General features: G+C 54.5%; 1 protein-coding gene across 2 annotated transcripts; it reads right to left on the bottom strand.

Annotated features, from left to right (window-relative positions):
* Nucleotides 1-5646: 5646 nt before the first annotated feature.
* On the bottom strand, nt 5647-23178 carry EMX1 (empty spiracles homeobox 1). Of its 2 annotated transcripts, none has more exons than XM_019712875.3 (4): nt 22296-23173; nt 20920-22072; nt 14902-15086; nt 5647-6214 (listed from the first exon to the last, which is right to left on the bottom strand). In XM_019712875.3, the coding sequence occupies exons 1-4, from the start codon at nt 22350-22352 to the stop codon at nt 6047-6049; spliced, it is 1563 nt and encodes a 520-aa protein (XP_019568434.3). In that variant the 5' UTR covers nt 22353-23173; the 3' UTR covers nt 5647-6046. The 2 variants fall into 2 exon arrangements, with proteins under 2 accessions (XP_019568434.3, XP_019568436.3); XM_019712877.3 differs by lacking the exon at nt 5647-6214 and adding an exon at nt 11498-13464 and having other exon boundaries at nt 22296-23178.
* Between the last annotated feature and the right edge of the window lie 391 nt (nt 23179-23569).

Consider the following 23569-nt stretch of genomic DNA (forward strand, 5'->3'; position numbering starts at 1 on the left):
ACCACAAGATAAGTGTTAATGGCCTGAATTGTGTCCCCCAGCCCCTCAATTCATATGTTGGAGTCCCAATTCCCCATACCTCAGAATGTGACTGTATTTGGAAGTAGGGTCTTTAAAGAGGTATTTAAGGTCAAATGAGGTCATTAGGGTGGGTCCTAATTCAATATGACTGGTGTCCTTATAAGAAGAGGAAATTTGGACACAAACATGCATGTAGGGAGAACAACACCATGTGAATATGAAGACAGGCGTCTGCAAGCTAAGGAAGGAGGCCTCGGAAAAAACCAGCCCTGCTGGCACTTTGGTCTTGGACTTCCAGCCTCCAGAACCGTGAGAAAATTTCTGTTGTTTAAGCCATCCCGTCTGTGGTACTTGTCATGGCACCCCTAGCAAACTAATACAAGAGGTAAGAGGAAGAGGAGGAGAGCGTGGGATCCCAAAGGACAAGAGCGTGCTTCAGTAGGAGGGGTTGTACACGTACTTAGTAGGTGATGAGAGTTGATGGAAGATGAAGTGCAGAGCGTGTCCCTTGGAACGACCTGTAGAGAATGGTCCAGTGGCGTATGCTCAGGGCAAAAGCCAGTTTGCCATGTGTTGAGAAATTAACAGGACTCCCACTGACTGGCAGCATAGATTGTTCTTTACGGAAACTTGGTTGTGAGTTGGTCAGAGAGACGTGACAATGGCTGCAACATGACATGGAGCTAAATTAGGGGTCACTTTAGAAGGGAGACTCTTGGGCCTGTTGAAACTCTAATGCGTGAGAGTGGGAGAGACTGTCAAGGCAGGACAAAGAAGGAACCCAGGAGTGAGGTCCCCCGGGGATGTGGGGAGAATCCTCTTTGAGGAGAGAAGTCTCAGGCGGTGACAGGAGTTAGGTGGAGAAGATGGCATGGATGCAGGCAGTGTGGATTTGAAAGTGGGAAGTTGAGGGGTGAGAGGCTAGCTTCCCCGGCCCCTCCAGGTCTACTCTGCACCCTTCTCCACCAACTATCCAGCCCAGGTGTGTGGCTTGAATGGACTTGATACCTGACTCCCACCATTGGGAGTCACCAGCAGGAAACGAGGATTGGAGGAGACAGACTGGGGCTTTATTTCCCCTGGCCTCCCCTGCAGTCTGTGGGCCTCTTGCTACTGAAGTCCCCAGCTCCATCTGGAGCACTCCCCTTCCAGCTGTCCTAAGAGTCTGGTAACTGCTCCCCTTGCCCGTTGCCTCTCCAGGCTCCCCATTATTGATAGTGTTGGGGTACTACAGCATATCTTGTTGGCTTCCCCAAACACATTAATTGTTCCTTTAATTAACTCTCAAAGTGCCTCATTTGAAGGAACCATCTCATCTCTTCCTGTCAGGCCCTTTACTGATATGAAGGTGTCCCCTTCAAGTGCTTCTTTTTTCTTTCTGAAGATGGAAAGAAAGTCCTCTGCTGAGGGAAAGGGAGAGAAGAGGTACGGGGAGAAGCGTGACTGTTTGAGACATCTCCTGTGGAGAATGCAAGTGGACTTATGAACAGGGGTGAGGCCTCAGCTGAGGCTGGGACCCTGGGTGTCCAGGAGGGCAACCAGCAAGCTTGCCTGATGTCCTCACAGCCTCAGTTGCAAGGACAGACAGGGAAACAGGTTCAAGCAAGTTTGCCATTTGGCCAGCCAGGTGCAGCTAAGGAACAGTGGGACAAGGGGATGTGGGGGGAACATAGAGGGGCCGTGGCCAGGAGGGGCCCATCAAGTCAAAGCACGGATGTCGAGGAAAATTGAGTGAGTGAGGAGGAAGAATGTGGGGTCTGCTAGGAAAGGACATCTGAATGTGTGATTTGAAGGAAGCTGTAATTGTAAGTCTCTGATGAGCCCTGAGAGTGGGTGGTGATGAGGAGGGTAGGGAATGAGAGGCTGGAGGGTTGGGTGTGTTGTCCATGTAGACGCTCAGGCCTTAGGGAGACAGAAAGCCTATAAGCTGATAGCCACAGGCTTTGACAAATGAGGGGGCGTGACCAGGACCTACAGCCACACACTGCCCACATGCACTGCCGCACGCCCACACACACCCACAGTCACACTTGCACACACACGCCCACAGCCCTCCCAGACACTCTCACATGCACTCACCCTCACACACACCCCAGACAGCAGATGGGGCGCTCGGGTAATTGGTTAAACCTGTTCCGATGTCTGGCTCCGCATTGGCAGCGCCTGTCTGACAGGAAAGCTGGCTGGGCCTGCTCCGCGAAGCCGGCTGGCCTCCGTGCCCCTCCCCCTGCACGGCTGCCCTGGAGCAGGGGCTCTGGGAGAGGCCTGTGGGCCCAGCCTGGCTCCCTCCTGGCCAGAACAGTTCATGAGGTGGGGGTTCCGTGTGTCCCATGGGCAGCAATCACAGCACCCGTGAGGAGGAGTTGGTGTAAACCAAGTGCAGAGATGCTAAGAGCACGAGCCATGCTGCTGCGGAGGCTGGAGGGACTAATCCTGGAAGTTCTGAGGACAAGAAGATGTGTAAAGATCATTCCCTGAGCGTGAGGCACAGGGTGAATGCCGTGAGCCTTCAGAGCAGCTCCCCTGTGCACCCTCTTCTTCAGCCGCATGCAATTTAGCATTCTCACAGGTGCTCATCACACCTCAGCCATCCGACTCTGCAGGGCCTGGGAGGCCAGCCCGGCTGAGGGGCTATAACCCATCAGGTTGTCACAGAGAGGGCCTGGTCCAGCAGCTCCTGTCCACCTGTCCTCACCCCTGCAGGCCCTGATCTCCAGGGGCAGGAGCAGTTGGGGGAGGGAAGGGAGCATCATTCTTGGGCTGCTTCTCCCCTTCCCAGCTGCATCTGTGTCTCTTCGAGAGAGACTTTGGTTTGTTCCCTGGAGAGGGCCCAAAAACTCCCAAATTAGCAAACCTGGCAAGCCCGCAGCTCAGAAAATAGTTCATCCTGATTCCATGTTTTTCAGGCTCACAGAAGCCTTTATTAATGAAGTCACAACACCAATATTTACCGTCTGCAGGGAGAGGCACAACATGGGGGATGGATGGGAGTGCAGCGGGACTCCCGCCCCGCCCCGCCCCCTGCAGGCCTGGCCTAGGAAGATTGGCAGGTTTCCTTGGGTCCTTTCCAGCTCTTTATCTGGATGACAGGGGGTGCTCTGCTGTGATCTCCCTATACCCCTCCCCCACCAAGTGAGAGAGAAGCTTGAGAAGAAGGCTCACGAATGCCTCTGACCCCCACTAATGCCAAAAGGATGCCTCCTCTTCTCACCCTCACCCAACCTGTGCGCATATGCTCCCCAGAGGTCATCCCACCTGCTTGACAGTGAAAGAGTCTACCCAAGGTTTAACTTGGACTTCTCTAGAATGCAAGGGATGTGTTTTCCTGGTTGGGGCGGGGGGGGGGCGGGGGGTAAGGGACATTAGGATGGGACAAAGCCCTTTGGTTTCTAGCACTGACTGTTCCCACGTGATATGCCGATACTCCCAGCAGAAGGACCTTCTGTGTTTGGATCCCTGCATGTGCCCCAGGCAACAAGGCTGGGCCTCTGACCTCTTTCCAATGACTTCAGCATTGATCAAGCCCCCCCAGGACATTTCAGTCACAAGAACAGCGTAAGTAAAGAAAGGCACAGTGCAGGCAGAACCCGTGGCTCACTGAGGGACAGGGATGACATGGATGAGACTGAAGCAGAGGGCACCAGGAGCGAGGTAGGAGAGGCCGAGGGTGGGAAGAAGTGAGGGCAGAGTGGGGGGCTCAGGAAGGGGGAGACACGGTCCTATTTGGGCTTGAGGACGCCCCTAGCCCCAGTACGGAGGTCCTGCTTTGGAGTCGGCCTTATCCTTGACATCTCCACAAAGCTCACTATGCCCACCCCTCCTCCCCTCCCAACCCACCAGGAGCCATGCACCCTGTTTCCCAAGGTGGAAGACACCTTGGCCACTTGCCAAAGTGGGCGATCCTGCAGGAGAACAGGCGAGGAGATGAATTCTCTGGGAATGCGTTGGGTTTGAGGTGCTGAGGGGCATGGAGCCGCACACGGCTGGTGGCGGGCTGGTTGGGTCTGCCGCTCAGCAGAGGCCGGAGGTCAGCTGAAGGTGTAAACCAGGGAGCCAAAGAGAAGTCCTGGCATTGGATTCGAAGCCCCTAGCCGAGGGCTCAATGAGGAGGACTGACCCTGGGGTGGACAGAGGCGATGAGGCGTGGCCCAGACTGGGGAGGACTCGGGGAGGCGGAGGAGGAGGTGTCAGGGGTACTGGAGTGAAGGTGGGGGGGGAGTCATGGGTGCATGGCCAGAAGATTGGGGTGCAGGTGAAGCCAGATGGGAAGCAGTTGAGTTTGGCCACAAGAGGGTGGCGGTAACTTGTTGGTGACTGTTGTCAGCATCAGCAGAGGGTTGGGGGGCACTTGGGAGGGAAGAAGTAGAGACAGGTCTGGATGGCGTAGGGGAAAGGCTATTAGGAATACGGGTTTTGCTTTTTTTTTTTTTTTTAAAGATTTTATTGGGGAGGGGGAACAGGATTTTATTGGGGGACAGTGTGTATTTCCAAGCCATTTTTTTTTCCAAGTCAAGTTGTTGTCTTTTCGATCTTAGTTGTGGAGGGTGCCATTCAGCTTCAAGTTGTTGTCCTTTCAGTCTTAGTTGTGGAGGGCGCAGCTCAGCTCCAGGTCCAGTTGCCGTTGCTAGTTGCAGGGGGCACAGCCCACCATCCCCTGGTCGGAGTCGAAACCGGCAACCTTGTGGTTGAGAGGACGTGCTCTAACCAACTGAGCCATCTGGGAGGCAGCTCAGCTCAAGATGCCGTGTTCAATCTTAGTTGCAGGAGGCGGAGCCCACCATTCCCTTGCGGGACTCGAGGAATTGAACCTCGAGGAATTGAACTGGCAACCTTGTGGTTGAGAGCCCACTGGCCCATGTGGGACTCGAACCAGCAGCCTTTGGAGTTAGGAGCACGGAGCTCTAACCGCCTGAGCCACCGGGCTGGCCCCGGGTTTTGCTTTTTGAGGATGAAGGAAACGTTGGTGTGTAACAAGCAGGAAATACAAGTGGACAAATTGAAGCCAGGGGAACTAAAGAGGTTGGTGTGCCCTGCCTTGGAGCTCCTTCCCAGGCTGGGAGGCCCTGAGTCCTCGGGCACCGGTGGCAGGCTCAGCCTCAAGCCCAGTCTCTGAAGCTATAAACTGCACAAGGGGTCTTCTGGGGACAAGTGAGCAACCGGGTGGGGCCAGGACTTGGGGCTGGGACTGGTAGCCTCTGGGAAGTGTGCCCTCTCCACCCAGCCCCCAATACGCCCCTTCATTTTCTGGTTTCTCCTCAACTGGAAAAGCTACCAGTCTCGTAAGCATGGGGAATACACATGCCCTCTCTCTCCCCTGACCCACCTGGGCCTGATTCTCATTGCTCAATAAGTTTGGAAAGACCTGAGCATATAGGCTCCCTCATATACAGGGTGGTCTTTCCCTATGTCTCACCTCAGTTTCTCTTGTGACATTGTTGTGACATTGGAGCTAGAAACCAGGTGAACCACCGACAAAGCAGGGGTGTTAATAAAATGAGTCTCCAAGGCCCCACCCCAGGCTTTCAGGCCCTGAACTAGCCTGCTCTGCCAGTCCCCACTGGCCCCCAGAGCCAGAATCCACCACCCCAGGCCCATGGGCTCTGGAGTTGGTGCTAGATGCCCATGTCATTAAGAGAGAGACTTTTATTGTTCCCATAGGGAAGGGAAACACAGGGGATCACTAAGAACTACAGCAGGTGCCTGGAAAATAAATTAAAACAGAAATACATCAAAACAAAAAGAAGATAAGAGAAATGGAGAGTGGCTGGGAGGCAGCAGTGGCCAGCGGCCTGCCCAGGCAGGCAGGCAGTTTCTCCGAGGAGAAGGTCGAGCAGTCCCAGGCCTCAGCCAGCCCATTTCTTGTCCCTCTGTCGGTGGTGGCCCCAGGCTCCAAGCCCTATGGGGCTGTGACTTGATGCCACCCCACAGCCCAGCCAGGGAGCAGCCAGAGTCCAGCTGAGCCCAGCCCAGGGGCCTGGACAGCAGTGAGCAGCACTCTGCCCTCATGGGTTCATGGCTGCCCACCCTAGTCATTGGAGGTGACATCGATGTCCTCCCCATTGGCCTGCTTGGTGGCAATACGCCACCGATTGATGTGGTGGGAGCCCTTCTTCTTCTGCTCAGACTCGGGCCCTTCCTCTTCCAACTTCTGCCGCTTGTACTTTGTCCTCCGGTTCTGGAACCACACCTTCACCTGGGCCAGGGAGGGAGGGGCACAGGTGAGAAACACCCAGGAGCCCCCCCGAGCAGCCAACAGGGCCTCAGCACTCAGGCTGAGCTGGGAGCCCGATGGGGAAACTGAGGCCAGAGTCCTCTCTGGCCAGCTGCGACCTGGTGGTTCTAGAGGCCTGTTGGGCCGGGAGAGGACACAGTGGGCCAGAGGGGGGTGGTTTTCCTGTCCCTCTCAACAGAGGGAAGGGAGGGGTCAGGGAGCTGCCAAGCATCCTGGAGCCAGGCAGACCTGGGTCTCTACCAGTTTCTAGAGAAGAGATAATAATCACTCCTTCACAGGGTCGATGGGAACAGTAAATGAAAGAACATCTGAAAAGTCATCACATGCTCCGTCTGTCAGCTCCTCCTGACCATGCATTTCTGTATTTGGCCTTGCAGAGCCAGGCCAGACCATCCTGAGTCACTGGGAGGGGCCTGAGTGCTGATCCTCTGCTAAGTTCCTGTCCCTCTCTGGGCTTATGTCCATCGGCTATAGGAGAAATACTTTCTAGGTCCCTTGCAGCTCCAGGGCACCTCCTGGGCTTTTGCTCCAGAGGGTCCCTGGAGGAGGTGATGCAGAGTGGGCAAGGTTACAAGATGTGGATGGTTTCCTGGAAATGACAGCACATATAAAAGCAAGTAGTGCCAAACTGCAGCTGGGGCAATCCATGGTGCCCGTGTGGGTGGTGGGTGGTGAGTCGTAAGTGGTGTGTGTGGAATGATCCTGAGCACCTTGGTTTTGGCAATGGCCCTGACTGCTGAGGGGAGAGCCTTTAACCCCAGGCAGAGCTGAGGGCAGTCCTCAGGAGGATTACCCAGTCCAACCCCTGCTCCCTGAGAATGAGTAAAAGGCACAGGCCTCAGCCAAAAGCCAAGCAGCGGCCGCCAAAAGCAGGCCTGGCCTCTGGATCCAGGGAGCAGTTTCCTAGCCAGGACTCCCGACCCTGACAATTCCAAGACACTCCCCTCTGTCCCTTCCTTGGAGCTCACCCAACCAGGGCTCTCCCAACTGGCCCCCGCCCCAAGGTGTCCATAGCACAGCCTACCCTGCCTCCTGGATTTTAGAGCACCAGGCTGGGGATAGGAACAGACGGTGCTCAGTGCTATGCAGAGCAGACAGCAGGGACAGGAGATGAGCGGCCTGGCCTTGGGGGATGGAATGAGGAGAAGGTCTCCTTCCCTCATTTTCAGGTCAAGGTTCAAACCTGTCACCTACATGTCTCACCTCAGGTAGATGGGAAGGATGGCAGATGCTCTAGGTGCAGGGCTTCTGGATTCCCACCTTTCCTTGGGAACAGGGCTGGTTGGGCCCTGGGTGGTTCTCAGCATAACCATTTGGCAGCCAGCCTGGCCCCTGCCTCCCCCCCACCCCACCCCACCCCCGCCCTGGAGCCTGCTGTGACTGTGCCATCCAGTAGGCGGGTAAGCTCACCCTGCCTCCTGTGCAAGGCAGTGCGTGAGTCAGGTCTGCATGCTGGGCTGGGGCGGCATTCCTGAGAACCCAAGGGGCTGGCTGAGGGCTAGGCAGGCCAGCCTGGTGATGGCGAGATCCAGGGCAGCCCTGAGCAGTACCGGGGACAGGACAGATGGATCCCTCTGCACTTTCTCACTCACACACACTCCCAAGTCTCCTTCCAGGAAGGAGACTTACCTATGATGGGACAGACCCAGCCTGCTATCCTTGCCCAGCATCATGGGCCCATAGAAAAAAAGCTTCAATGGTGGAGCTTCAGACACAGGAGCAGCTTCCGGACACATCCCAATGAAAGTGATTTCATGATTTCTCTATGAAAACAACCAGGGTCAAGGAAGGCTGTCAAGCTGTCTAGAGACAGGGCTATAAACCCTCTCCCTAGGCGGCCTGGCCATCTTCCAGAGAACAGCCTTGGGCCGCGTGTCCAGATGCTGTTTACAAAGACTGTAATAACAGGGGGATGCTTAGGACTTAGTAATATCAGTGAAAACGGCAGGATGCACAGTTTGGGCACAGTGTGATCACACCATGGAAAAACAAAATCTATGCATGGGGGGAAAAGACTGGAAGGAAATGTAACTAAAGTATGGCTGACTTTTATTCTTCTTTCCACTTTTCTGAATTTTCTTTAATGCATGACTGATAACAATTCCTAGTTATGTTTTACTTGGGAAAGAAAGGGAACTGGGCTCTGAGTGTAGTGCGTGGTAAGAGTGAAACCCCATGACCTCTCCAATCCAGCCAGGCAATTCTGGGGTGAACCCAGAGCCCCTTCCTTAGAGAACAGAGGTCACGCAGTGTGGCGCCCAGCTCTGTGGGAGGCTGCCTTAGGAGACTGTACTTTTTCTGCACCTATGTCCCCACCCCACACCCCCATACACCTCTCTCTAAGCCTCAAAAGTTCAGTTGGGATGTTGGTGTTGGTGAGAGGAACCACCCCATCTCTGACCTCTTGGGGTTTGGGGAGTCGTTCCTCATGGTCTCCCAAGTCCCTGCCTCACAGAACGTCTCTGTTTTTCAGATAAACAGACCCTTCCAAGATTCTCCGCTTTGGCCTAAGTGACCCCACCTGAAATTTACTTAGCCTTCAAAACCCTGCTCTGAAGTTCTGTCACTGGACCTGCCCCATTGCCTGTCTGTACTTCCTTAGTCCTTTTCTCTGTCCCAGTAACAGTGAGCCCAGCAGTGCGCTAATGTATTTGCTGGAACCTGTCTCTTCACAGGATTATGGGAACCTGGAGAACCAAAGTGATGAGTGAGTCTGTTTTGGAGTCCCAGCGGACACATGCCAGGTCTGTTCAGCCAGTTGTTCAGAAGTGAGGTAGCCCAGCCCTATGCTCTGGGCCAGACCCGGAAAACAGGAGAACATCAATGGCAGAAGGATTGAGGCCTAATCAACAAAAGGATTTGGGTAGTGCTAATTGCCAAAGAGATGTGATCCTTCTTTGGCTTAGTTCTGTGGATGGTCAATTCTTAATTTTCCATGTTGTAGCCTGGATTAAACACTTATAGAGGGAAGCTGGGGAAGGGAGACTCATTGTTGAGGGGACAAGGGTCAGTCTGAGTCCGGCAGGATGAAGAAGGTGAAACTGCTGCAGATGAATGAATGAATGAAGACATCAGTGCATTTGCAGATAGATCAAAGTATGCATTAATGAATGACCACACACGCATGTATTAATGCACGAGCGAATGGACAGATGAACTAACAAGCAAACTACAGCTCCAACCCATATTTCAGGTCTTACTTTTGAATAACCTACTGTTTGAATGACCCAGGCCCGGATCCCTTGTTTTCTACTACTCCCCAACCTTAGCCCATCCCAAATGGAAGTGTCTGTGGCTCTCAGCCCCTGCATACTTTCGCGTGAATACATACCTGTGCTCTCCTCAAGAAGTTCAAATACCCCTGTGAAGGGGTATTTGAGTCTTGTCACTTTAATACAAGAAGTTCCTCCTTATGTCTTACTGTTATCTCTTCTGCTTTGGTTTAGGCCTGTGTCCTCCTAGTCTGTCATCCTCAGACACAGAGAAAGTCCTCAGACTAGACAGAGGCTTGGAGACATCAATCAAGCCACCCCTCAGTCTCCTCTAACCCCTCCCCGCCCTCTCCCCTGGGGATCCATTTCCTATCATTTGATCATGTGATCTGCTCCTACTCTCAGGGTGAAGCCCAATGTCATGCTAAGCTGAACTCTCATCCCCCCAACCTGAGGTCACCTCTGACCCCCCATTAATCATAACCCTAAGCCTTCCTGTCTCCTCTCTCAGACCATCCTGGATGCTTGCCCTCACTTTCAGGTGAATCTCATAGGATTTACGTGCCTCCTCAGGACCATAGCCTCAGAGAACCACCTAGTCTTTCTTATCTCCCCTGCCCCCTTCTGCCGCCCACTGGACCTAGAACTTCAAGTGCCAGAGTTCTTGGAGAAGAGACAAGACTTAGAGGAGGGACAAGTCCATTTGAAAACATACAGTGAGCTAGTAACAAAGGTCCCTTGACCTTCCTCTAAAATTTACGTCACTTGGCTATCCCCCTCTCATACATCCCCCAAAAGGCAGAGCATTCCAGAGCAGGAAGGGACCCAAGGAAGTCTACTTATCATGCCCCTGGGGGAAAAAAATCCATAGACAGGTGACCACACACTCCTGTCTCCTAAGACCTCCCTCCATGCTCTCTGGCTCCAAGATAGTGGCCAAACTTTAGAGGTCCTGCTTCCTATTAATTTTCCCACCTCAAACCTTCCCCTTCCTTCCCACCAACGTAGAATCCTATGTGTTGTCCACGCCTTCTGGGCCTGAGGTTTCCTGGGAGGCTTTACCCATGCAGGTCTCCCCTGACCTCTGTCAGCCCACACCTGTGACTTCAAGGGAACTCCAGTCGCTCACCCTGTGCCTATCCCACAAGTGTGCACACTTTGCATTTAGGTCCTACCACTAAATGAGGAATCTCCAAGGCCAAGGACCACATTTCTGTTCCCTTTCCCCTCACAGCTCAGCTAAACTCAAAGCCAGGGAAGGTCAAGAAACGCCTGCTGAACTGTTCATAGCAAGGGAGGCAGCTGGAAACACCGACCAATTAGTCTGGCTGGAGCAACCAATGTTTTCTCTCCTAAAACTAACATGTTCCCGTCATGCACAAGCACAGAGGCATGCGAGCTGCACTCCATGCTATATGATGACTTGCCAGCATCTGATGTGTCATATGATATCATCTGACCTTTGGGCATCAATCACACTAAGCCTATATGTGCCCCACATTGTGGGCACAACGTTACACCCATTTAACACACTCATTCTCTCACTCGCATTCGTGGATCTGACCTGACTCAGGCCTGGGTCTGCCCCACCAGCTGCCAGGACCAAGCTTAGATGGGCATCATCCAGGTCAGAATCCAGGGCTCCACCACAGTGGTGAGGAGCAACTGATTAGGGCCAGAAGGGAGAAGAGCCCTCACCTGGGGCCACTCTCTCCTCCTCCTGGGTGGTCCCATAGCCATCCCAGCACAAATCCCCTACTCCCCACGTATAACCCTGCCCCAACAAAGAAGCTCAGGGTACCCACCTTCTGAATCTCCATACTAAAGCTTTGGGTGTACAGAGACTCCTGAGCTCTGGATGAAGACCCACACACTGATTTATTTAACCCTCCCTGAAGCTTTATCCATGGATAAAACTAGGTCAACAATATAGATGAAATTGCAAGGGAAAAGTGAAAAACAGAGGGACAAGAAGGGAGCAGTGACAGCAGAGAGCAAGGGAAATGACTGATAAAGTTAGCATATGGGTATGTGTACAATCAAATGAAGTCTGCCCATTCACTCAAAACGTGTACGGAGCATCCGCTCCTTGCTGGTCACTGAGCTGGGCCCCTGAGTACAAGCGAGAAATAGGAAAGCTCAGCTTCTGTCCCCAGAGCTGAAATGCTCAGGCCTGTTGTTCATCAGAAAAACCCAGACAGTTATTTTAAAAACTTTTCTGGGTCCCATCCTGGAACTCCTAAGAGAATCTCCTGATCGGGGCCCAGGAATCAGTATTTTAGATTTCTTTGCGAGATAGATGACAGCCTGTCTATAGCCTGACATGTGGACCTGACAGATAATTAAACAACAGCAAAGTCCTGTGCATATTACGATACGTGGGAGATAGACTGTGAGCTCTGAGAACTTGGAAGAAGGATTATATAGAAACACAGAGAAGTGCAATATAGATGAGCCAGAAACTCAGGGCTGGAAGGGGACCTAGACTTCATTCCATCTTCCAGATTCAGCAACTGAGGCCCAGAAAGAAGATAAAGCCAGAGATGAGGGACAACCAATAGAGACCTAGGACTATGTGTCACTTGCTAAGTGGATCTATAGAGATGGAAGTGTGAGATGGGTTGTGGATACACAGAAGATAAAACAGATGATAAAGAGATAACAAACAGTTGGGTAAATAGGAGTTATTGTTAGGAAGAAGATTATAATTAATAGAAGATAGGGAATCTAAATTAACCAGTTTGGGGGAGGCAGTTTAATGAGAGAAGACAGAGTACAAGGCTAGATATAAACAGCTTATCTGTGAGGGTCAAATAAGAGAGCTCTGAGAGACAAATATAGATATTAACAGTAGAAATAGATGGCAGGGGGCTGATGGGAATGACTGATGCTTGACAAGTAGCTGACAGCTGGAAATGACAGGTAAGCCTGCCTGGAAAATACTGAAAGATGGATAAGTAATTACTTAATGATATAACCCAGGTCCAAACGATCAGTTATGACAGGGACAGAAAGACAGCTCTGATGATAAAGGAGCCTGGACATACTAGAAAGACACCGGATTAAGAGTCAGGAAGCCCAAGTTTGAATCTTATTATAACACTAACTTGATATATTACTTTAAATAAGGGAAAGGGGAGGACGGGGGATGACAATTAATATCACTTGAATTTATAGTAGGTGCCTTTAATCCTTAAACAACCTATTTTTCTGAATGAGAAAACCAGAGCTCCGAGAGGTTGAGTAACTTGCCCAGGTTACACAGCCAGTTAGCAGGGAGGCAGATACTGAAATCGCATCTGCCTGCCTGGGGAGCTCTGCCCAGTCTCTCCATCTCAGAGTCCTCACCTGGAAAGACAGGTCTCTACAAGGAGGTTTCTTAGGCTCAAACCCCCCGTAGTTCTATTATTATTTTTTGTTCCATATGCTAAAACCAGGTCATCCATACAGATGGAACAAGATTGGACATGAGTTTCGATAGTGAAATTGGATACCCTATATTATTCTATCTGGTTTTGTTTTAAATATAAGTTTGAAACATCTTATAATAAAAGTGAAAGAAATAATTGTTATGTTTACTAACTGGCATTGTTAGAAGCAAATAATAAGCAGCTAGATTCGATTTGAAAGAAAGTTAATTAAAAATGCTCTCAATGCACTAAAAAGTCGAAAGTTTAGAAACAATGACATTATTTCAACAAGTATTAATCGGTGGGTGGTGGGATTATAAACCGTTTTGTTTTCTTACACTTCTGCAATTAAAATTAAACAACTGTTACTTTTTTAATGAAGTTAACTAAACACCATCCTTAAATTGACACCTTGTTTTAGACAACAATTTTAAAATGCTGTTTGCTAGGAGGAAAAGGGGGGAATTCTTTTATTAACGTGTTTTTAAAAAGCAAAACAAAACATGTCTTTCTTTAAAATATTTTTTTAAAATTAACTCCGTTGTTTGTAAGCTGTATCTCTGTAGTTAGAACAGCCGAGGTAGTAAATCTGAAAAAAACACGGGTCCTGCATCAGAGACGGGAGTAATGCACTGATTAAACGGGGCGTCAAACCGATAGGACGACAGTAGATACCAAAATGCGACGCGAGGACCCGCGGGTGAGGTCCGCCGGCCGCAGGGATCTGGCGACGCAGTGAGGGTTTAAATCCCCTACTAAGCTCCCTTCCTATCCTCATTGTTTCCCCTCTCGCCCCAAGGCCCGCTACTTGTCCTGGCCCGGGACGAGGGTGGAGAGTGGTGGAGGGTAGAGGCTAGGCAAACAGGAAAGGGGAGAGGATGGTGAAATGCCGGCGGGGAGGGAACTGTTAGGCCAGCGTGCAGACCTCTCTCATTTGCAAATCCGGGAGATGTTAGGGACCCAAGGGAGTAAGGTCTTCTGAGGCCCAACCAGACACTGAAATCAGCCCCCAGGGCAGCAGCTAGCCCCTCCGGCAGGCCGTACTCCCTGTGAGCGTAGGCGTTGCCTCCAAGCAGCATTAATTTAAGGCAAAGCCTGTACTTACAATAACCCCCAACCTGCTGCCCTGTCACTTCCATCTAGTTCTTTCAAAATTTTTCTTAATCATCAACTACAAAAACACTACGTGATAATTGTAATTTCACCCAGGTCAAATCTCTCCAACACCATTGGAGTTTATTCTCTCCCCAACTCAACAGCCCTTCAGGTGATTGAAAACAGCCCCCCCCCCCCCAAGTACCCAGAATCTATTTTTCCACCACATCCAGGCCTCTCAGATGGCCGCGCATTTCCAGAGCCATTTCCACGGTTTCCAGAGCCTTGCCGGCCGGACTGTGCGGAGATCAGGCCCGCCCTCCGACTCCAAGCAGGGCCACTGCTCCCTGGCTTATCCCCTCTGCTGCTGCTGCTGTTTCTAGCCTGAGAACACGTGGGCTCTCTCCCCACACAGCACCTGCTGCTAGCGCAGTCGAGGCCTCCACCAACTCTGCCCATGAACTGCAGCAAAGCCAGTGCGGGGAAGGCCTGGGCATCCCGAGAAACCGTGAGAGCCCCGGAAGAGAGGCGGGAGAAGGGGGGCAGTAATCACAGGGCCGGGATGGCTCCAGTGTCCACTGGTGCGGCCCGAGAGTGACAGAGGGCCCACCACTTCCTGATAACCTGGCACCTCCCTACGGGTTTCGGGAGCGGACTCGGGATAAGATTTAGTTCCCACTTCTGTTGGGTCCTTGGGGCTTGATTTAAAAAGTCCTGCAGCCTCTGCGAGGCTAACCACCGTCGGAGGTCCGGGTGTCTAAAGTCAGTCTTGGCTTTGCCGGAGCGCTGCCGATGTGGCTTTCGGAGCTGGGCGGGAGAAGGGCTCGGGGAAGCCTGGGGGAGGACTCGGGCCGTTCCGGCACCCGCCCGCCCCCACCTCCATCGGGGCTCCGGGCCAGCGCCGGCCGCGGGCTGGCGGGGTGATTATTACCTGCGTCTCCGAGAGGCTGAGGCTGCCGGCCAGCTGCTTCCGCTCGGCGCCCACCACGTAGTGGTTCTTCTCGAAGGCGCGCTCCAGTCGAAGCAGCTGCGAGGGCGAGAAGGCCGTGCGGATCCGCTTGGGCTTGCGTGCGAAGGGGCCATGAAGCAGCAGCCCGTCCTGGGGCACGTCGCTCGCTGCGGCGGCGCCGCCGACAGCAACACACGCAGGTACAGACAGAGAGAAGGGGCGCCGTGAGTCGCAGCCCGGGGCCTTCCCGTCAGCTCGCGCTCGTCCTTGAGAGCTCCGCTATCCTCTCCAATCCTCGACACACACCCCGCCTCTGTCTCCCCTTTCCCATTTGCTGCCCCTTCCTTCAGGCCACTCTCCTTCCCAACACCTCCCACAATCCCAGAGCTACCCGGTCCGGGGACGCACGGAATAGCAGCGCTTCTGTTGGGCCAGGTGGTGGGCCCGGGCCTGATGAGGCGCAGACCCGCCCAGATCCACAGTACCTGGAGCAACCCAAGAGGCCAAGGCGTGGGAAAAGTCCCTTATCTCTCTTTGTCCGCTTGGGCCGTCATATCTCCCTCAAAGTGGACCGACCAAGAGTAAAGAAGGGGCTGAGCGCCAGAAAGGTGATAAGGGGAACTGCGAAGTTGTTAGGCATCCCGCATGCAAACACAGATTCAGAAACTAAAGGATACCCAAGGAACCTCTCCCCTTCTACCTGCTTACACCAGCTTTGCAGCAAAATGCTCAGGCTGCTAGCCCTTTGAAAATTCCTACCAACAGGCCCAGGTGCTTACCTTCCAAGTGGTAAAAATAGGACAGTGGCTAGGTCAACTGCCAGGTAGTACCTGTAGGTCTAAGGTCAGGTTCTTCTTCTGCCCTTCCCTACCTCTCTCCCCCTTCCCCTTGGGTAAAACCCTCTCCCCACAGGAAACTCTCAGTGGTCTCGTGGCAAAAGACTTTGCTTCATCCCTGAATAGTCCCATGCTAAAGAAACATGTTTATAAATATCTAGATATCATCTTTCTGTCTAATAGATTGGTTCTTGCATGGGCATGTGTAAATATATGCTCCAGCTTCCCTACTGTCTTTCTCCCATCTACCACCATACAGGATTCTCAAAGAGCGTGACTGTCCTTTGGCAAATGTTGGCCATCAAGGGGAGTCAGCTCCTACATGCAGGAGGAGGGGCTGTCATTGGGCTAGACCAGGCTGGGGTGGCGAGGTCAGGAACTACAAAAGCCAAACAAGCTTCCACCCACAGCCCCAGTCTCAATGAACCCCCCACCATGCCCTCACACAATCCCTGGCATGGTCACCCTGCTAACAGACTGGAAGCAGCCACTGACATCACCTGTGGATTCCCGTGCACTGGCACATACGCATAACAGTCCTCCTAACCCACCAACAATGCAGAGCCCTAGATGGAATATTTTGACAGTTAGCTGTTGAGATTGACGGATCCAGTTAATTCCCTCTGAAATGGCCACTGGTTTGACTCAATGTGACCTGTTGTTTTGTTCTTAAGACAATTGTTTGGATCATTCAGTTGAGATCGCCCATCTCTGGAAATATCCCTGTTAAGTGAAGCCGGGCACAGAACTGAGATGCTGTTGCTAAAACTCTCCAGGTTCATGTCCCTCTGCTGGTGGAAACTGCCTGACGTTACTTTCTCCAAATCCCTGGGCTTTGGACACTGACACAGGAAAGCTTTATTGCTGGGGTTTTCTGTAGAACAGGGTTGCCTAGGAATGAGGGGCTAGTGTCTGGGGGTGGAGGGAGACCAAGTCCCTTGACCCTGAGAAGTCACCAACTTCCAGGCACCTATCCATTTTAAGTGACTGGATCTGTGCTGCTACAAAAGAGAGTGGGGTCACATCATAGGAAATGGAGGGGGGAACACCCTGCCCATTGGGCCCTTCAAGATGGGGTCAGGCCAAGGGCCATAGGCCTGTCTAAAGGAAGAGAAGTTTAACGTGTGGCAGTGGAGGGGACAGATGATCAGGGCGGTGGTCTGGCAGTGAGGGTGAAGTGGGAGAGAAAGGAGGATCCAGGTAGGAATGAGAAGGATTCAAGTCTTGCGTACGGGCCAGTATGATAGGCCAGGAAAAGGTGGGAGAGGTGGGTGGGAAGCAGACACTTCTTGTTGATGTTAAAACAAATTGCTTCAAAAACAATATCCTTCTGAGCCCAGGTGAAATCTCAATGGTGGTTTCCTCTGGAAAATGAGCTGGAGAGAGAGAAAGCCTAGCTCATGCCGGTACTCACAGGATTTGGCTCTAGCAGCTCGATTGGCTCAGGCTGGTCAGAAGTGACAAATGAGGTGAGGTGGCAGTGGAGAGTCCCATAGGTGTGAGAGAATGGGATGCAGAGGTGTGAAGGGCAGTGCGGGCTGAGGAAGCAGGACTGCAGTCTACCTCAGTGTGTGTCACTTGATGGCTGTTTCACAATTCGGTGCTTTGTGTCGGTCACTTGTGTGGTGGAATTCTCTGTGTTTGTCTTTATAAACTGAAAGTAGAGGATGGAAGCAACAAAGTTCTCTCTTATTCTGACATACACATATTTCTTTGCCTCCAATCTGGGTAATTTGGGGGAAAGCGAGATTGTTTGGGGTCTGCCTTATTGAGGGAATGACCCCAGTTCCTTGTTATGTCCTGTCAGGGGACACAGCGTGTGTCTACAGTCTGTGTCCATATACATATGCAGAAACATAGGGATCCTTTCGACCCAACCGCAAAGAAGGGGGGGGGGCAGGAAAATTATTCAAGATGCTGATAAGTGGTGACAGATTTAATTTCAAAAGAAGCAGGGCTTTTCCCTGTAAGAAGGGGGATGTTTAGTACAAAACTAACCGTCTGGAGAAACTGATCAATAGCTACATGTTTCTGCAAGTACAGGGTGGTGGCTTAGGTGCTACGTGCAAGGACCCCTCTCACTCTGACCTATGGGGAGGAGGCCTTGCCATCTCTAATGGGGATTCAGTTTCCCTTAACTGGACCATAAAGGCAGAACAGGCTTGGGGCTGGGGTGCAATGTGGCCTGTTTTGACCCACTAATTCTGGGCTGTGAGAGAGGGCTGTCAGTTTCAGACAAGGACAGGTGGGAAAGTAGAAAGGGGCTGGCTTAGCCTTCCCTGGAGCGAGAAACTGAACCCCACCCCACCTCATTTTCCTACAGCCTCTCTCTGCGGGCCACTTCAAGGCAATGCCTGGGAACTAGCAATAGAGACTCCCAGGAACGAAGCAGCTGGAGGTGGGAGCTCAGGATCCGGAGGGCCTGGGGCTCAAGCTGTGCAGTCCCTTCCACAGCAGCCGCGGCGGGCCCGGGGCTCTGGGACGGATGGCAGGGCGGAGGGGCCTGGGGCTACGAGAGGGAGAGGCCGGCCAGGCAGCGGAGATAACCTCATTCCCCCTCCTCCTGCCGGAACAAAGACGCCCTTTGAAGCACCGGCCCATTACCGTCGCCAGTCCCACAGGGCCAGGTCTCCCACGGCCCCCTCCTGACGCGGCTCCTTGGTTTGGAAAGTTCCCAAAGTCCGGGAAATAGCATGGAAGGGCAGCCAACACCTCGTCTCCACCAGCACCTCCCCTCCACGCTTCGAAAGCGGATCCCTCCTCTCCCGGCTTCGGGGTCCTGAAAGCTGGTCCCGATCATGCCGCGCTGGCCCTTCCTCTTCTACCGCCTGCTTAGCGGAGAAGCCGCTTCCCTGCTCGCCGGGACCACGCTGCAGCCGGAGAGCGCAGCGCACGGAGTGCAGACATGTTCCTTTTCGTTCGTGTAGGGTTTCCGTTTCTTGTGTTAAAACGGGGCTGAAAAGAGCATCGCAGAGACCCGGTTCTCTAGAAAACACGGCGCCGGAGGGCCTGGGCCGGCTCAGCTCGCAGCCCCGGGTCCCCGGTGGGTCCGCAGGGCGCTCGGTTGCAGAGACGCGCACGGGTCTACAGTGACGCTGACCGGCCCCGAAGCCAAAATGTCTCAGGGTTCAAAAAGTCCTTCAGCGCCCAAGGGATTTCCGAGTTCAAAAACGCGGCCACACTTGGCTCCATCTCCTCGTCCAGACATGGTTCTTGAGAGAAAAATCCAACGGTTTTTCAACTCGACAACGTGCCCGCCGGGACTGATGGCTCAGGGAGCGGAGGCAATTTCCGAAAGGGTTTTGTGGGGGATTTATCTGGGCTCGCCAGGCCAGGGATGCTCAGAGCCCGAGCGGGATCTCTCGCGAGGTGCTTGGGCCCTCCACCCTGAGCCCTCGCGGGCGAGCCCAGAGGTGGGAAAGGCGGCTCGGAGGGTATGGGGGAGCTGGTCGGAAGCCGAGGGCGCCATGGGAGAGGCCTTCTCCGGCTGAGCAGAGACCACAGGGCTTAAGACCAACTCTGCCCTCTCCTACGAGTCGCTGTCCCTCCACCAGCTCCTAACTTCTGGTACCTCCGCCGCCCTGGCCTGAAGGTTCTCAAACAGCCGCGACTCTCAAATCGGTCTCAAGGCACTGCATTTCGAGACCCAGGCCGGGATCCCAGCCCGTGGAGGATCGACGCGGTTTGCTCAATTTTGAAGAAAACTAAATTTTATCAGTAAACATTGATTTTAATTGACAGATTTCTTGCCCAAAGCTCCTGACACCGGAGGCATTTTTTTCCCCCGGATGATTTGGGCAAATCTTTGAAATTCTCAGGGGAGACAAGTCTGCCCACAAAAATTCTTGTTCAAATAATTACATTCTCTTGTTTTGTGGGGTTTGTTGAATCAGTGTCTACTAGCCAGATGCGACTGAGAAAGTAGTCCGACAAATCCGGACCAGAGAAAGCGGCTTTCTGTGAAACAAGCAGCTATAACTAAAGCTTCAAGAGATCATTTTTTCTCCTATTATCTAGATAATTGTACCAAACATCTCATTTACTTTGACTGTGTAAAGCCGGTTTACCGTCAGATTCGCTCCTGGAGCCCAAGCTCTAGCCACGTCGTTTCCATTTGTTTCACTAACAGTCGGGTTACCTAGCTCTGAGTCGTGGAACCGCACAAGGCTGAGACGTCCGGTCTACACTAACAAAATAAGGCCGGAAACTAAGGCAATTACTGCACAAATTAAGGCTACTCTTTAAAAACAAGAAAGAAAAACAAACTCCAACCAATTCAAGGAAGAAAACCAACTCCAACAAATGCAACTATCTTTCCTTCGGGAAAGTCAGATAATTCAAGTGTGTGTGTGTGTGTGTGTGTGTGTGTGTGTGTGTGTGTAAGGGCAGTCGAGGATCTTCATTAGCAAACCCGTTGCCCAGTGCAGACGAGGGGGCTCAGACCGCCTACGACCTTAAAAGCTTTCTGCCCCGGTCCCTTGCCCGGGAGGACTGCCTTCGGTCCTACAGAAGCCGGGTGGGCTCTCAAAGTCAGCAAGCGGCGGAGGAAGCTGGTTTGCGACGGCAAACCTTCCTCACCCTGCGTCCGAGAGGCGCTTGTGATTTGGGGAAGTCGGGCCGAGGTTGCTGAGAAACATCCCAAGACAGCTGAGCAATCCACACTGAACATTAATTAACTCGCCAGTTTGCTCTGCCCGCTGCCTCTTCTTCGCACAGACCCAGGGGTGGACTTTCCCCTGCCGGGACGTGCCAGCGAGTGCAGATCCCTGGGAGCTGGTTGTGGACATACGAGCGAAGTATGATGCCAGGCCCAGCACCAGCGAAGGGAGGGCGGCGGGCGCTGCGCTTTCTGGGCTGGGACTGGCTCAGCAGAGAGACTAAGACTGGCCAGCGGGAGCACCGGGAGAGGCTCCAAGGATGCGTCGCGACCCGCATCATTCCTGGGAAGGCCGGAAGGTCCCAACCCGGCTCTCTGGGAGGCAACTCAACGCGACAGAAGCGCGATGGATTTGGCACGGCTCCTCCCAGCTTGGGAATGGCCTCTGCGGACCCGCAGCCTCCTCGAAACAACTTCCGAACAGCCCTGCGAGCCCCCGAGCCTCCCCGGCTTCACTGCAGCGCGGGCGCGGGCCGGCCGCGTAGGCGGGCAAGTGTGGGCACTCACCCTGGAAGCGGTGGCCGAAGAAGCGGTTCCGCAGGACCCAGGGGTAGAAGTGCAGGGGGTCCCGGTGCTGGGCGCCGAAGAAGGAGTGCGGGGGCTGCAGCGGGGAGGCGCCCAGCTGGTGCGCGGGGTGCACGGTCAACGCCGGGTGGTTCATGGCCTCGGGGAACACGAGCTCCGGCCCACCGTACAGCGAACGGCCGGCGCCCGCGGCGGCGGCGGCGGCGGCGGCGGCGGGGAAACCGCTCACGAAGGCCGCCTCGGCAGCGCCGGGATGAGGGTAATTTAGCGCCGTGGGTCGGAGCGGCTCCTCCGAGGCGGCCGCCGCCAGGGGATGGGAGCCCGCGCCCCCGCCGCCAGTGTCCCCGCCGGTGCCGCCGTCCTTGGCCACCAAAGACTCGATGGTAAAGCCGCGTTTGGCTGTGGGCTGGAACATGGTCGCGGGCGCCAGAGCCGAGAGAGGCAACCGGGCTCTGGGGAGGGCTCCGCGTCCTGGCGCCGCCACCGTGCGGGGTGTGCACCCAGCCAGGCACATGCACACACACCAGCACCCCTCACCTCCCCCGCCCGCCCGCCCGCGCTCAGCCCCTGCGGGCGAGCCAGGCGCGGAGAGGCAAGGGGCGTGCGAGCCAGCGAGCGCTGACTCTGGTTCCGGCGCGCTGCTAGGCGCGCGGGCCTCTGCGGCCAAGCAGGCAGCTCCCGGCGCGGGCACTGGCGCGGGCACTGGCGCGGGCTCGGTGCGACGCTGTGAGCTGCCTCTGCGGCCTGAGGGCTGAACACGGACCCCTCCCTCCGGAGTCCAGCCACGACCGACCCCCGCCCCCGGTTCTCCCAGCACTACCCAGCCGGGCCTCGGCCGCAGCGCAGCAAGGCGCGAATTAGCGGGCACCTGCCCTGCGCTCGCCCATTGGCCACTGCTCACCTGCCCAAGGTGGGGGGCGGGGTGGGGAGGGGCGAGGGGCGGGGGGGGGGTACCGGGGCGGAGGAGTGGGGTGGGGAGGAGGGAACCTGCAGTCGGAGGCAAAAACCGGACTGGAGTCTCTACCGGGCGATCTAGGCGTCCTCCTCCCCCAGCCCTCGCCGCTGGCTTCTCCTCGCGTCTCCGCCCTTTAGCTGAGTCTGGCAGCCGCTGCAACCGTCTCAACACGCGCTGGAGCTGGAGAAGGCGTCCAAGGGGCCGGGGGCTTGGGAGAAACTCCAACCCCACTCCCCGTTGTGTAACTCAGTTGAACCCTCTCCATTTTGTCCCGGGATGTCGTTTCAGTTCTCAGACAACTTGGAAACGAGTGGAGGGTGGGTGTTTCGGGTCCAACAAATAGGTTCTCCCAAAAAACCATCTCCCCACTCCCCTGGCCTGCGGGACCCTCCCGCTCACCCACCATCTGTCTCCTGGTCCTCGACCTTGTTCGTGAAGTTTTGCCTTTTCTGGGTGTCATGAGGGACAGCTCCAGAAAGGGGACACTCAGTTCTTTTCACAAGGAACCGTGCTGGAGACAGCGCGAGAGGAGCCGCCGGAGCAGTCGCCCTGCAGCCCTCAAGCCGCAGTTCGCTGGGTCCAGAAGCACTCCCTTGGCCCAGCTACAGCCACCGCAGCCGGCTCGCACCGGGACGGCTGGCCTCAGCGCTCAGGGCAATCTGCTTTCCTTGCCTTCTCTGGTCGCGGGGCTTAGGTGCAGGCGGGCTGGTCCAGGCCAGGGACTCGGGGACACTGTCTTAAATTGGAGCTGGCCGAGCAGTCGACCCCATCCCCAAGAAAACACACCGGCCATCCCAGGAACGCAGCGGTCACATGGCCTCCCTTAACCCCCCCCCCTTCCACCCGCGACTGCGATGTAGTGGACAGCTCTGCTCCAGCCAGTTTCCATTTCGTGCAATAATTCCCCGAGGGATGAGAGGGTGGTTGGGAAGGAGAATCGATACTCTGCAAACTTTTTCACCCGGGCCTTCCAGGCCGCAGGAAACACCATGCCGAGGCCTAGGAGGGCGCTGGGCGGTGGTGGGGAGGCTGGGACCAGAACCCTGCCAGCCCAGTGCGAGGTGGGGACCGCAGCGCGTTTCTCTTCCTCGCCACTGCCGGGGTCAATCAGAGCCGCCCCGCCGCCGCTCGGGTGCGCAGATCCGTGCTGAGCTTCCCGGCGCCGGGAGGCCTGGGGGTCCGCGGGCCGCGTGAGTCTGAAGGGACTCCAGGCCGGGTCTTGGCAGTGGCCCTCCTGAGCGCCTGAAGCCCTGCTTCGCGAGAGCGCTCCGGGCGCCCTCTTCGCCACAAAGCGGGTTAAAGTCTATTTTCCACTCCACTGCTCTGAAAAGCCCCCGCGTGCGGACGCCGTTCCGGCCCCCTTGGGCGAGGAGGGGGAGGTGAGGCCACCGCACCCAGCAGCCCTTCGCGTCCTGGGAAACCCAGGGTTGAGCACCGCGGAGGCCTCTCTAGAAACGCCTGCGGAAGAGCTGAGGAATCTGTGCGAGTCTCTTTTCCTGGCCTCTCCGGATCTCCGTCTCTCTCTGCTGGTCTCGCCCTCTCTCACATTTTTGTCTCAGGCTTTCTATTTCTCCCCTCTCCTGCCTCTCTGCTCCCCTACCCCAACTTTTCTTCTATTTCTTCTTCCTTCTCCTCTGCCCCATCCTTAATCCTGGAATAGGGGAAGTTCCACAAAGT

The sequence above is a fragment of the Rhinolophus sinicus genome, chromosome 2 (assembly GCF_057876585.1).
Source record: "Rhinolophus sinicus isolate RSI-liver-muscle chromosome 2, RSI-T2T, whole genome shotgun sequence".
NCBI classification, from domain to species: Eukaryota; Metazoa; Chordata; class Mammalia; order Chiroptera; family Rhinolophidae; genus Rhinolophus; species Rhinolophus sinicus.